Source organism: Pygocentrus nattereri, chromosome 17, assembly GCF_015220715.1.
Source record: "Pygocentrus nattereri isolate fPygNat1 chromosome 17, fPygNat1.pri, whole genome shotgun sequence".
Lineage (NCBI taxonomy): Eukaryota > Metazoa > Chordata > Actinopteri > Characiformes > Serrasalmidae > Pygocentrus > Pygocentrus nattereri.
Genome location: NC_051227.1, coordinates 27,909,723 through 27,924,950, shown reverse-complemented (window position 1 = coordinate 27,924,950; position 15,228 = coordinate 27,909,723). Strand labels below are relative to the sequence as shown.

The window sequence follows — 15,228 nt, the reverse complement described above, 5'->3', positions numbered from 1 at the left end:
TTACTGAGGGACCATGTTCCTCCCCCACCCTGGAGAGAAGATACACTGGTAAGGCTGAACACAAGTAAGCCTTCACATTTCTTACAGAGCCTGTTGGCATCAAGCTATTTGGAGATGAAAGTACCTCAAAGCATTACAGCGGCACAATCACTGAACAATTATGTAAGTCCATAGAACAATGCAGGTTTAAAGGTTTTGAGTCCACATAGAAGAAGGCACAGCATAGCAGCGATGAGGCAACCCAGTCCAGGGAGCAGCTGTGATGGCTCATCATTGACACTAATGGGATGTGTGATCAATAGGCCTACTACAGTAAAGTGATTTGTACAGGGCAGAGAAAACAATGGTTTATAAAAAAAAACAAACAAACAAAAAAAAAACAAACAAACAAAAAAAAAAAAAACAAGCACTTGATGTAAATAATGGCTGATTTGACTGTAGATTGATGGATCTGTGCAAAGGTTTCCTGCACTGTACAAAGGTGTTAAAAAGCAATTTCACAGTTATAAAATTCTCCATAATTCAATAGGTTACATGTGAACAAAGTCATACAGAGTGGCTTGATGTGAAATGGTTAATTGTAGAGAAAATAAGCAACTTCAATTTCTCTGCACTGTGGTAATAGGGGCCAGGGCTCATGATGTCTACAACACAAAAAAACAGCCATTTAATGTACTTTTGATTTTTAGTCCAAAAAAAACAAAACAAACAAACAAAAAAACCCTAAAGTCCATGAGGTAGCCGTTAGAAACATTTAACACTTCAGACATCTGGTTCCTGTCACCACCGCTTTGAACAATTTTGACTTGGTTTCTCTGGAACTATCAAAAAAATGTAAATGACTTTGATTTTATGCTAATTTAATTAAGCAAACCATTTTAAAACTCAGTGAAATTCTTATTTAAAAGAAAAGTTAAGCTACATATAGTAAAGCAACAGCTTCACCAAACATGCTAACAATTTAGGCCAGTAGCCACTAATTAACACAATGTTATTTGCATAATGCTAAGCGGTCATTGTTTGCTTTCATTTATTATTAGCAAAATTACTTCTTTTAACTATTTTTTTAACAGTAAGGCTATTAAAACTGTTTAACAGTAAGACTTGTAGAATTTCTTCAAGTTACCACTGAACTGTCTAAACATTACTTAGGGGGAAGTAATGCAGTTGTTGTTGCCAAAATAAAACCCTTCTTTAATTTCCTATACCATATATTTAAATAGTTGGGATTTGCCAGTATTGTAACGCATGCAGGTGCTAGGTCACAGAGCAGAGTCCATGCTGCAATGTTCCTATTATGGCCAATGATACATTACCTACTGTCTCACTGGCAAGGCTGCTATCATCTAATAAAATTAGACTGTTGGGTCTCAGGAGTCCAGAATTAGTAGGCCCGGTGTGGAGAGGGGGATAAGGCGGTCTTTTATCAAGACCTCATTTCCTCTCTACATTGTGAAAGTCATCCAAGGACAGCGGATAATATGATTTATATCTTATACCAAAATAGGAATATGGAATGACCTAATGATTAAATCTGATTAGTGTGCATAAAAGTAAGAAAGAAAAAAAAGAAAGAAATAGTACAGACACCACAGATTCTTCTGAATAATGGACACAGGACACAGAATGGACACAGCATTTGATATTAGGTGCTAATGTTCTCCTGATATTTAACAGCTCATTTCTGTGGGAAAACCCCTCTCATTTGAGAACAACTGATATCAAAACACCTTATAAAGAACCTGCAGTCGTTCCTCTTGTGGTTAGTTTTCATAGCTGGCTAGTTAAAAGTAATTTCCTTAAAAGTTTCAGGAAAAAAAAACGAGGCAGTGCTTATGGAACAGTGCCTTCAGGGTTGGACAAATTGACTTCGGCTACAGCCTCCCTCATAACAGACTCCAGCCAGACAGGACAAACTGCTTTTGTCTCCTGAGTCCCCATGCTCCCACAGCTAACACCAGCACAAAGATAATGGTGTATCCCAAATGGCATGCCAGAAGGCATTTGCGTTCCTGCAGTTGTGAGATTCCATTTGCCTTAATGAGAGTGACGTCAGTAGATAATTACATCTCTGGTCATTCCAAGGATACTCTGGAGGCTAGTGTGAGGATGACAGTAATAACGGTGTTATGACCTAATGTGTTGTTGTCTATGCTGTCTTTGGGTCTGCTTATGTGTACTACAACAATACACCTCAAAGATGCAAAACAGCATTTAAAATTAAAACTGCTGATGTTTTTCTGAAAACATTTTAAACGTTTATTGCTTTCACGATTGCTAGCTGGTAAGCTATAATTTTATGCAGATTTACAACTGGTGCCATTTTTGAAGCACTGAGTAAACAACACTGACTAATCCGACAGATTTGCGTAAGCTACTGAGCTGAGATGGTCAAGGAGGCTAGTTCCGAACGCTAAGTAATTAGCAGAGTGACACAGCAAGATGAGGGCCATGTCCCTGGAGCCGCCCCTCTGATCACATTACCCACAACGCCCTTCTCCACAGCCTACATCATGTGAGCACTGCCTGTGACCACACAGCAACATCAATTAGCCTCAGCAGCTTGGACTGATCAATCTGCGAGAAAGCCTCGCTTTGTCAAGACCAATGAATCACCCTGTTTTGCTTGATTTCATTTGTTCGGAAACATAGCCAAAGGAAGGGGAGGTTAGCGTTCCTCCTACAGCCTATATCCAGGTTTCCCAGAGATGCTGCTTTTGCATACAGCAACCGCCACTGCAAAGCAGTAAATAGTTGATCATCCACAATAAAGGAGGAGAGAGAGAGAGAGAGAGAGAGAGAGAGAGAGAGAGAGAGAGAGAGAGAGAGAGAGGGAGAGAGGGGGAGAGAGAGGGAGAGAGAGAGAGAGAGAGAGAAAGAGAGAGAGAGTGGATGATTGGAGGTTTGCATTTCATTCTCTCAGTGGAAAAAGTGAGATTAATACCTGGAAAAGTACATCATCTCCCTCAGCAAAGGGTGTGAAAGAGAGAAATACATAGCCAGATAGTATATTACAAAGCTTCTGATAGAAATGCTGGAAATACTGAGGTCATGCTGCTGCAAAGTACAAACACTATTTTTAAATAGTTGTATGAGTGTACAGAATCCTTTTAAAGTTTAATAAACCTCAACATAATGTAAAGGTTCCATACCAGTTAAAGAGGAACTCAAAATGTCTACATAATAAGATTTAAACAGTCATTCAAAGTGGGCTGATGTGAAATGGTTCACTGCAGTGTCTCCTGAATGCTGCAAATGTAGAGAAACATACCTACTCAGATTTCTTTATAATGGTGGTAGTCAACAATGCAAATATAGCCATTTTATTTATCATTCAAAATGTGATTTTATATGTAATGTTCATAACTGTAAAACAGCAGTATGTACATCTGAAAAAATTGCCTTTCTTTAGGGATTACTTTGCCTTCCAGCACCCTGCATATACCTCTCTGCCATTAATAGATTTAAACATATACACATTTTAGCACAAAAACCTGTCTAAAACTATCATAAAACAGTGTCTTGGGTGTCTCAGACGCATCACCTTTACCATATCAGGCAATAACTTTCTGTGAGGGATCTTTTAGAAGTTTTTTTAAACACTTCAGACATCTCGTTCCCATCACCAGCACTGCGAACAATTCTGACTCCAAGTTTCTCTAGAATGTTTCACATCGAACACTCTCAATTATTTTTGTTTACATCTCAACAATCTAATATGGCAGAAAAGTTAAAAAAAAATTCTATATATGCTTTTTACTTAGAACCATACATTAAAGCTATATAGGAACATTTTTTAAAGCAAAATTTCAGAGAATGTAAGGGGGTGTTTCCAAACCAGATCAGGTTTGACTGAAATGTTTGGGGACGCTCACTCCAGTGAGCTGTAAGTTGAAATCCAGTTAAGCTGGATCCCTAAGTTGAAATCAAGTTTAGCTGGATCTAGTTACATTGAAATGAGGAATTGGTGTATGTAATATAACAGTTCATGCAAAAGTACTAACATGGCTAACAGTAAACAGATGATTCCTTAATAACCAGTACATTATGCACAGATTTTTCAGAAGAAAAGGAAGGGCTAGAAAAACAGAGTGCAATAATGCATGATAAGGCTGAGCCACAGTTTAGCCACAGTCTACAAACTGCTCGGCTTAATATGGATGCCCCTAACGATCTCATGATATGATCTCATAAGCATGTAGTCCAGCCTAATAGCTCATGTTATGGACACCATGTGTGTTTCAGAAGCAGAACATTAGAGTGGCATAAGTAGCATTCTTCCTCCTGCTTTATTAGTTCTAAATGGAACTACATTACAGCCTAGTGTAGCCACTGGCATACTAGAGGAGCCATGCTAAGTATAAACAGGGAAAGCAGAAAGCAGTCTTCCTTCAGCCTAATGCTACCTCAGCAATACGTCTATTATCTTAGCTGAACAATGAAATGGACTATTGTACATAAGAGCTTAAGCAGATGTTACAAGTATAACAGGACCATATTATCTAAGGCAGTAGTTGCCGACCCTGGTCCCGTAGAATCGAGCTTCCTGTGAACTGTAATTCAAACCACAATCTCACACCTGGGCCACCTAACTGACTTCTTCAGAAGTCCTTGATTGCTGGATGGAATACATTAGTGTTAGGTTAAGGAGGGAGCAGCACGTTAGATGCGGGTTGGAACTAAACTCTACAGTGAAGCAGGTCTCCAGGAGGAGGGTTGGTAACCACTGATTTAAGGAGATTCTATTTTGTTCTCATTCATTATTATTTGAACAAGACTCTTCAGTTTTCTTCCTGTGGTTTTCTTTCTTATATTAGAAAACTGTAGTGGCTCCTTGCTAAGATGATTTAGACATACTTTTTTCTTGCTCATTTCACCAGAAAAACAGCCAAAAAAGCTATTCATAGCTGAATAAAGACACCATTATTAAACCAGATTCATTCAACCCCAAAGAAATAGGCACAAGCAACAATAGTTGATGCAAAAAATGAAAGCATAGTGAGGCACTGTAGAAGGACATTAAAATGGCTTGCAAAGGGAGGCGTGTTGTTCTGCAGGAGGGCATTCCAGTCAGTAATGCGACATCCAGATCCTGCTTTAATATCCAGATCCTGAAGACTTTGATTAGCTGAATCAGCTGTGTTAGATTAGGATTGAAACTAATCTCCAAAGGCCTCAGAAGGCACACTTCCAGGAGAGGGCTAGGCATCCCTGGTCTACTGGGACTGGCTACAAACTTGTCTCAATTTCAGCCAAGATCATTCGCAGTCAGGTCTGGATTTGATGAAACCTGAGTATGGGGGGGGGGGGGGCAAATATGATTGCTCAGGCACACATAAATGAAAAAGACCAGTCCACTCTAATATGAGTTCTTATATGAAAATAGCAAACTTCTGTTTGAAACAGTCTGTCTTTCAGTGGTGCTGGAGTTCAGTGTTGTGTTGCTTTGAGACCACATTTTCAGGTCAAGCTATTGTATAGAATACTTAATGCTACTCACAGATACACAATCTGTATCTACAGAGAGAGGAAATTGAAAACAAAGTATGTTAGGAAATTTTATGTGGCACCCCTGCCCAGGAATGATTAGTTGTGGTTCCACAAACTTTTCACTTGTATATTATAGAACCAATTGTGCTGATTAGAATGTTTGAAGTCTTTGTTATGGCTCTGCTCTGTAGCTTTTTTCCTTTTCAATGTTGTTTAATAATGTTGCCACTGAGAACTTTAGGAAGTATATTTGCCCGTCAATTTCAAATTTTAAGCATATCTTTATGTAAGCTTATGAATATTTACATATTTCTGTAAAAGGTCAAAATACGTTATGAGCATAAACTGAAAGTGGACATATGCACTTGAAGTATATTAAGTAACAAAAACAAAATATAAATCTTTTTCCTTTACTGTATCCATTTATCAATGATCATAATGAAATATAGTTTAGTTTCATTATCATCCTCCTACAGTTTTTTGCAGCCAGGATGGTAGAATCAGAAGATCTAGATTCATGCTAATCAATTAGCACAATTGTCCTTTCATTCCATTTGTGTCATGAATGTGATATCTGGGCTATGTGGCCTATTTTTGAACAAATGATCCAATTAGACCACAGATCATTTCTCAGAAAAGTTACAGCAGCTTTTTCTTGTCTCAGATCAAACTAAAATGGTAGGAAAAAGCTAAAGATAGCATGAAAAAGGGACTCTGAAAGCAGCCAGAACCAATGTCCAAAGCATCTGAAAACTGCCATTTATCAAGGCTTCAATTTTTCAATAAAAGGCAGTATTTCTAAAGGGCATGAGATAAGAAAAGGCAATATATGTTTACTGGCCCATGCTGCAGGGCGTGTGCTGCTGTGGTGATGAGTGTGGGTATTCTGGGATGTTGTAACAGCAGCAGTCCGAGGCAGACAGCTGAGTGGCATCAGCAATTTGACCCCACAGCACCATGGCGTCTCGTTATTTCAACAAAAATCGATGGACGTGAAGGGCACTTTGCGATTGTGTGTGTGAGTGTGAGTGTGTGTGAGTTTGAAATGGGTACAGGGGGGTTTGTCTAGGCTGCCCTTGCATAACCTTGGTGTGTGTCCCAGGAGTAGCTCAGCCCCTCCCTTCCTTGTGCAGCCTAACCTTGCACTGCTAGTCTAACAGACAGATCAGAGCATCGATACCAGGCTGCCGCTGCCGCTGCCATACACCATCCCCCACAGTGCTTCTATTACACACCACAAACACACATACCTCCCCTGAAAATAAAGTCCTAAAAAGTCCCCACCCTCATATAACACACGTTCACAGAGCAACTGAGTATAACCACACAAAGATGTCTTGAACTGAATAAACTGAAAAGGCACTGAATGTACTTGATACAAATTTGTGCATCATTTTAACACGAATGAAGTAAATTAAATATGTTTATTATATTTAATATTATTATTTACATTATATTTATTATTAGTATTATTATTTAGATTTATTTTTATTACATCAGTACATAGAACACAAACTTTCCACCAGGATGTCACACTTTAACCCTGGAGCTGAAAGCAGACCAATAAGAGTCCAGTCAGACTTTTAAAACCTTTCCTGTGAATCACTGTTATGTCTGTGCTTGAGTCACAGTGTTGTTCTCCCTCTGAACTGTCTAGGCACTCAAAATAAAAACAAAATCATCTATTAGCGCTGTCATCCCTGGAATCCCCCCACAGCTGTGCAACTGATGGGGCCAAAAGTTTTCAAATGTTTTTAGTGTTATGTACAGTTGCTGGAGCCACACCAAAAGCCCTAAAAACAGGTGTATCTAAACCAAGCGAGTTACTAAGTTGTTGTTTGTTTTCCCAACAGATGTCTGACTATTCACAGATCCAGACAACAAACCTTGATTACTTAGTATGACAGACAAAATCAAGACATTACAATACAATTACACTTCAGTTTTCATTTGAAGTAAATGGCTATTTGTAAACATTGGCCTGAATCTAAAAGGAAAAACATCAAGAGGAAGGCCTTGTCATTTCCCTGAGACACAAAAACAAACACAGTATAATACTGTGATGATTACTTGATTAACAAAATGCAAAGTACCAATGAATCAGCAATGATATAGTAAATGGTAGTCCACCCATTTTTAACACGTAATATGAAGTTTTAAGTCTTTAATGAAATCTTTTAAAGGTTTCGCAGTTTATATTTTTTACAGCTTCATCAGTTTCATTTAAAAAAAGTATTGATCACTCATCAAAATAAACAGATATTTAATTACTAATATAATCAATAGTGACATCCCATAAAACATTCAGGTACACATGACAGAAACTTTCAAAATGTCCTACATACAGTTTATACGTAGATGTGTGAGTGACTGTCAGTGAAGTCCCTCAGAGGCAAACTGGTCTGTCCCATTTTTCATGCTGTACAGTACAGCTGACAACTTGATACTAGCTGGGGGAAATGAGAGGTCAACCACAGCATTCATCTGAAGAGGGAGGGGAGAGAGCTGCTCTGATCTACATTGCAGTCCTGCTCTATGTGTGTTTTATTCTCTAGGGAATCGTTGGCTGCGGCTCATAAAAAATGACTCTGCTTCAAGTTAGAGAATCAGCACCTAGCCTGCAGAGGCCATTTGACCAGGTTTGTATGAGGAGGTGAAACAGCTAGAGAATGGCCTCTTGAAGCTCTTTCAGTAACAGAATTGTGTAAAACCCACACTGAACTCACTCAAGTCATTTAAGTGCCACAAACCTGCAAGTAACTGCACATTATCAACTTCCATTTTGATACGCTAAAGTGATAAAACTGGTGGACACTTTGTGCAACATGTTAGATCAGGTAAATGCTTTGATATGCCTGAATGCTCAGAGGAAACTCTCTCTGTGCACAAGTAGTTCAAGCAGTGTGCTTTGTTGGAATTATAATATTATAAATTTTACTGCTTTTTGCAGTAACTATTTTACAGAGGTTAATATTGCAAACAATGTCAAACATGATGTTTAGCATGCAGTACTGTGCAAAAGTCAGAGATCACCCTTCATTTACTTAATTTCCAGTCAAAATAGCCATTATGTAAAAAAAGAAAGTAGAGAAAATAAGAAAATCAAGCTTCACTCTCAACAGTGAGTAAATAGCTGTTCGGAAAACTTTCAAAAGATACAGAGAAAATGGGACTCATAACAACCGACCCAGTCGGTGTAGACCACCAAAACTGTCATCATCTGATAAACAGTGCTTGAAGCTTTCATCTTTGAGAGAGAGGAGAAAATCAAGCTCCACTGTTGCTTCATGTCTGAAAAAAAGATCTATCCTTCCATTCAGTTCTATTTGTATTATATAGATTTGAGACTTCTGTGTAATTTTCTGTTAAATATGTGTTCTGATTTATTGCACAGTACTGTATGATTTTATGTGATCAAACTGCCAGTTACAGCTGTCACTAAAACCCTTTTGCACGCACAAACCACGCAATTCCATAAACCATACAACAGATTTCCACCCAGTGATGATATTAGGTAATACAGTAAAAATGTACGAATCACACGCCCACCATTTGAAGGCAAAATGAAGCAACGCAATGGCATTTTTTGATATGTGTGTGCATGTGTGTGTTCTCAGAACATCTGGATTTGCTATATCCTACACATGTATTAAATCACACATTATCAGCTGCCATCACAAACACTCAGGGCTTTCTTAAAGTCTGGGAAAGGACTTGCTGAACCACTTTTGTGCCTCAATTATTTGGGTTTTCACAAGCAATTCATCCACAAGAATTGTTATTCAAAGAAACATATTTTTAATATCCTGAAAATAACATCATTATTTTAAACAATATGGACTTAGCAGAGATCTGAATGAGAGGAAATAGTAGCTTTGTTTAGCTTAGCATGTATATAAGCTAATTACTGTTCAGCATTTTAAGAGAAATCATGCAAGCTAAAAAATATGAAGAAATAGTCTTAAAAAACTTTTCCCTAGAGCCAATGGATACTGTTACTGGAGTTAATCTAGTACCTATATTGTACTATAGCATACACATTTTCATTCTTGATTCTCTACCTGATGATGAAGAAAATGCCCTGTATTGATATTACACTAAAACACAGAGAACACAATCCGGTAACCACTCAGGATCTGCGTTCAGATGCATTCTGTTTATTCCGCATCTGAAAGTGCAAGCTGAAATATGTGAGCTGTCACAGGGCTCCAACACAAAGTTCCCTTTATGTCTCCCAGAGGCAGCGTTAAAGACCGTCTTCAATATAAGCGCTGCTATTGTGCCGGCCATGATGGGCAGCAATCACTCCCTTTCTTTAACAAAACAAAAGAGAGACAAAAAAAAAAAAAAAAAAAAAAAAATCAATAAACCTTTCAGATGCTGCATCCATTTAGCAGGCTCGCTCCAGCCCAACTTTCTCAAATAACAGAGACGAGAAGCATTGGGGGGAATAATAAATGCAATAAACCATGATATCATATTGCCTTCCAGAGTATTCTATCTGACTTTTGCATCAATTTGGAGAGAACATTAGCATGGGCCTCTGGACGAGGGAATGTCCCCATTAACCCCCACAATACATGCAAATCTCACACTATTTTAATAGCTCAACAAATCTATAGATTAGATGTGACCAGCAGAACAAAAGCACAATTCCCCTCGTTTTTCTCCTGTTGAAAGAACAAAGGGAAAGTGTTCTTTTTTTTACCAGTTCTGGCTGTTAGCATTATACATTTATATAATGTATATATGCTTGAAATCATCAAATATCAACATGAACCTGTCTTCCTCATATTGTTCATATTAGTGCTTAAGTAATCTATAAATATACTTTATCACCAAAATATACTTTATTACCTAAAAGTCCTTTACAAAGATCAGTGCATGATGAAACTATGGATTATTTTCATCCAAACTACCAACTGATCATTGCAGATTCAGGATAAATTTTAAATATATTTATATTTTTTACACAAAATAATAGTTCCAGTCCATTGTTCAGTTCATGCTCCATCTGTGTGTTAGTCATGTGCATGCCTTAGAGGTGGTATATTAAAAAGACCATATAAAAGTCCATATCAATTAGATATTCCATCATTGCTTGCTGTTTTGTCTTCTCTATAGTGTAAAATCTCAGTGGCTACTCTGGTTTCTTTCTGGTCTCTGGGTCAGGGACATACTGAAACATGTCAGAGAAGGCAGCTTCCAGCTCTAAGGTTAATGCAGAGCTGATATGCAATAAGAGTTACTGTTTAGTCTCAAACTCAAGAGTTTTCTTCACAGTATAGACCTTATCAGATCACTGACGCTATATATGCACAGTACTGTCCGAAAGTCTTAAGCACCCAAGACACATTTTAAAAATCTATTTATTTGGGTTTATTTGCTGAGAAAAGTAAAAAATTTAATATTTGAATAAACAAAATGGATAGAATATTATGCATTAAATTATATAATATAATATAATATAATATAATATAATATAATATAATATAATATAATATAATATAATATAATATAAGATAATATAATATAATGATTTTATGGATGTTAGTGTGTTTGTGTAGCCATTTTCAAACCTCTCCTCTAGGAAGTTAAAAAGCAACTCCTGGTTTGACCAATCAGTGCTTCATTAAATTGTGCTCATGATGTAATTGATGATATTAACAAGTCTCTGTGGTGGCTGTCAAGGAAAAATATGGACCCGAGAAATTCCTGTTACCTTTTATTATTTTTATTATTCTAATGTATATGTATATGTATGTGATAAAGTCACTGTTGAGGTAAATTGTTTAAAAAATTTGCTTAGATGCCTAAAACGTTCGCACAGTACTGTACATATGGACAGTACAGGAAGAAATCTCATAACAAACAATGTGAAAAAGTGAAGTGTATTATAATCAATATTTTAAGTCAGAATATATATATATATATATATTTTTTTTTTTTACTAAAAAAAAGCTCTCTTGTAGTTCTCATACTTATGACTGATTTGCTAAACTTTTTCCTCCCCATCTAAAGCGCCAGACTTACTAACAAATGTTCAAGGCTTTGCTGCTAATGCTGGAATCAGGAACTTGACACAAATAGGCCTGTCAAAATTATTACATGATCACAATTATTTGAGATGATCGCAATTACATAAGATGACTGCAGACATTTTCCAGAGTCCTTAGATTTCACAATGATATTATGCTGCAACAAACAAAATGTGAATTGGGGGCACTGGGGTGAGGCAAACCCATGTAAATAAAAAAAGAGGAGTATATGCATTCACTGAGACTTCATGGGTTCATAAAAACAAAAACAGACAAAAAAAATTCTAATGTCTAACTTACTGCTAACATCTAACTATCATCTAACATGTTTGGAGGACAGCGCTGAGTAATGTTTGTTTATCTATTTACCATGTAACTAATTCTAGCAATTTTAGAATGCTTGCTGGAAGAATGTATGTTTTTTTTCCACTGTCATGAAAACACCGTGTATTCACAGTATTGATTTGACAGTACAACCAGTGTTAGCTATTAAGTAAACACAGCTAGCAGGTGATGTGGCTAATCAGGCTATTTTAGCCACTTTATGCTTGTATCACAAATAGAGCACAACAGGTGAGCTGATTGATGTACCAATTGAACATACCATTCATTGTCCACAAAAACATACAAACTTCTTGTATTCTTACTGGATGCTGTGATGACTTCATCATTAGCGCATCTGAGCAGTAATGTCAGTGTACTTTGGATTGTGTAAATTGAAAGCTAACTTTCTACATGTAATTCTCATCATATTAAAACCTCATTAGATACACCTTTTCCCTTATTTATACCATTTGAAAAAAACTGCTGGTTATACTGCATTAATATTCCATCATGCACCAATAAAAACTGTTTAAATTATCTAATAGAAATTTCCAAATGTGCCAATAGAAATCATCTAAAATTATTTGGTATAAATGTACAGATTAACTGTTTTAAAGCTAAAGGAAAAAAATCCTTTCCGTACAAGATTTTGTCATGTCAGTAACAATCTGACACAGCAAATATGTAATGGTAAATAAAGTGTGAACTATAAGTAAATTCATGCAGTTAACACAGATTGTTTCTGTTCACAAGAGACAGCATTTAACATTTGTGATATAGTTACTGGCCTACTTTCATACGAACCTACAAGTCTCATTCACATACAAGCTTTTCTTACCATGGTTGTCCTCAGACTGATTGAATCCGCAGAGCTGGCAGATGGAACGAACCCAGCGGTTCATCTCCTCCTCTGTCTCTGCCACCAGGTAGAAGGTTCTTTCAGCTGTTTTGATATCAAACACAAAACTGTCCTGGAACTCTTTACGTTTGAAGGTGAGACCAGCATCCACCTGCTCACAGCAGTGCAGATCTATGATGCGAATGGGCTTTTTGGCATGATCACTCTTGTAGTACTCCAGAACATCTGGGTCTCCACTCATGCGTCCACTGCGGAGGATAAACCAGCGCTTCTTCCAGGCCTGTGGAACACAGGAGCAACAGATCAGCTGATGGTAATAACTCCACCTTTATTAGGACTTCCAATGTAGAACCTATACGTCAAAGTAGGGACGTCCAGTATGATTGGATGGTTTGCGATCAGGGATGATCCAAACATATTTTAATGGATCAGTTAACAAGTATATTAAGCTTGATCTACCTGTGATCATTTGTTTCTTGTTTTTTGCATACTGCTTACGCCACCTGACAGAGGTGATGTAAACACCACCAGATGAATGTGCAAAATGCACTAATAAGTGAGTTGCCACCAGCTGAAAATGGCATCATTATTGAAATGTTTTGCTTTACAAGCTGTGCCATAATACCTCTGATTTTAGCAGATATAGCGCATTTAAAACAAGAGCAGAGCCTTGCATGTCTTACCTAAAATTATGTAGCCATAATATCTATGAAGACATAAAGACTGGATCAGATTGATATTTGCCAAACCGCAACATTAAAGTACTCGGATCTGCATCAATCAAACTCATTATTAAATACTTGGATCAGTATTGACCAAAACTTAAAATTAAAGTACTTGGATCAGTATCAGCTGATAGTCAACACTGAAGTACTTGGATCGGTATCGGCTAAAATAACATTAAAGTACTTGGGTCGGTATTGGGCAGAACTCATCATTAAAATACTTGGATCACCATCAGCTAGTACTTAACATCAGGACATTGTAACTACTGAGAGTTTTCATGGTTAAATGTAAATGTTTAAATTTAAAAACTTTTCTTTTTTTTATATTTAAACAAGTTAAAAATGTTTTTAATAAATATTTTTTTTAAATAAATTGCAGACGTCTATATATGAGTCAAAAGTAAAACATGACAAAACATTGACAATAACTGAAAACTAAAATGTGATTTGTTAATATTAAGAGGACACTAAAATGTAAAAAGATGTAAGAGGTTTTTTACTATTATTACAACCACCTGACAGAAATTCTCATTAATATTAAAAACCGATCACAGCTATAATTTTGGAGATGTCACTACATTTATCATCATCACATAAAACTTTAAAAATGATTTTAAAATAATGAAAACTAAAAAATAATGATTTAACAGCTAAATGATAAACAGTCTGATTCTTTCTCTTTCTTTCTTTCTTTCTTTCTTTCTTTCTTTCTTTCTTTCTTTCTGTGAAAAAGAAGTGCAGATTGGAGCTTTTGAGCAAAGTGAGAAATGACATTGCTGAAGAAGTTTAAAAAAAAAGAAGTCTTCAGTTGGTGTGCAGATCACAATGATGGAAACCTAGATTAAGTTCTAAGGAAACCTGTATGTGTGTGTGTGTGTGTGTGTGTCTGCGTGTTACAGAGTGCATGTGGCTTATCACAGACAGGTGTTACTCCCCCATATTGTTTCCTGTTCAGATATAGCTGAGGAGGAGGTAAACACACACACACACACACACACACACACACACACACACACACTACAAACAGATGTACAGACACAGATACACACACACACACACACACACACACACACACACACACACACACACACACACACACACACACCACCATGGCAACTGCGTCCCTGGTAAACACACCTGCGAGGTTATAGTCTGACAGTGGGCCAATGCGATTATGTTTGTAGTGATCATAAGCTCAGCAACACAGACACGCATGTTTGATGTAGTAATGGATAAGATCTAGCTGTGTGTGTGTGTGTGTGTGTGTGTGTGTGTGTGTGTGTGTGTGTGTGTGTGTTTTGGAGGGGGGTAATTAGTTCTAGTGTAAATAAACAAATGCACCCACCACAGATGACAAATCCAGAGCTTACTATCAAAAATAAAAGACATAATACATAAAAGACAAAAATATAATTATCAGACACACCCACCAATTAACCTCAAGTCAAAAGACAAAGGAGATGAAGGACCAACTGCTCTATCCCATTGCTCTGTGCCCACAAATGCAATCTTTTGTGTCAAACTGTTGCAAAGTTGAATAAACTTTCAAGATCTTATTTAACACATTCAATTTAAGGAATCTGTAGGAGTGCAGATTCACTATATAATGAGAAGTTTTAAATTTATAATTTTGCACTACCAAACTTGACTCTTAAATGAAAATGAACAGGTTCGAAACAACAATGAATTTGCCAGCATTAAAAAAAAAAAAACTCTATCTATCCTAACATGTTCAAAAGCATGCAATATAAATATAATTTGAGGCATGCGTGGGTAACAGAATCCTCTTATT

General features: G+C 36.9%; 1 protein-coding gene across 1 annotated transcript in view; it reads right to left on the bottom strand.

The window, feature by feature from the left end:
• The window catches only part of gab2 (GRB2-associated binding protein 2), a 59,849-nt gene that overhangs the window by 14,770 nt on the left and 29,851 nt on the right, over positions 1-15,228 (bottom strand). The window contains exon 2 of the mRNA XM_017696784.2: positions 12,691-12,991. Within this exon, the coding sequence (XP_017552273.1) occupies positions 12,691-12,991 (301 nt within the window). The remainder of the gene's footprint in view (positions 1-12,690; positions 12,992-15,228) is intronic.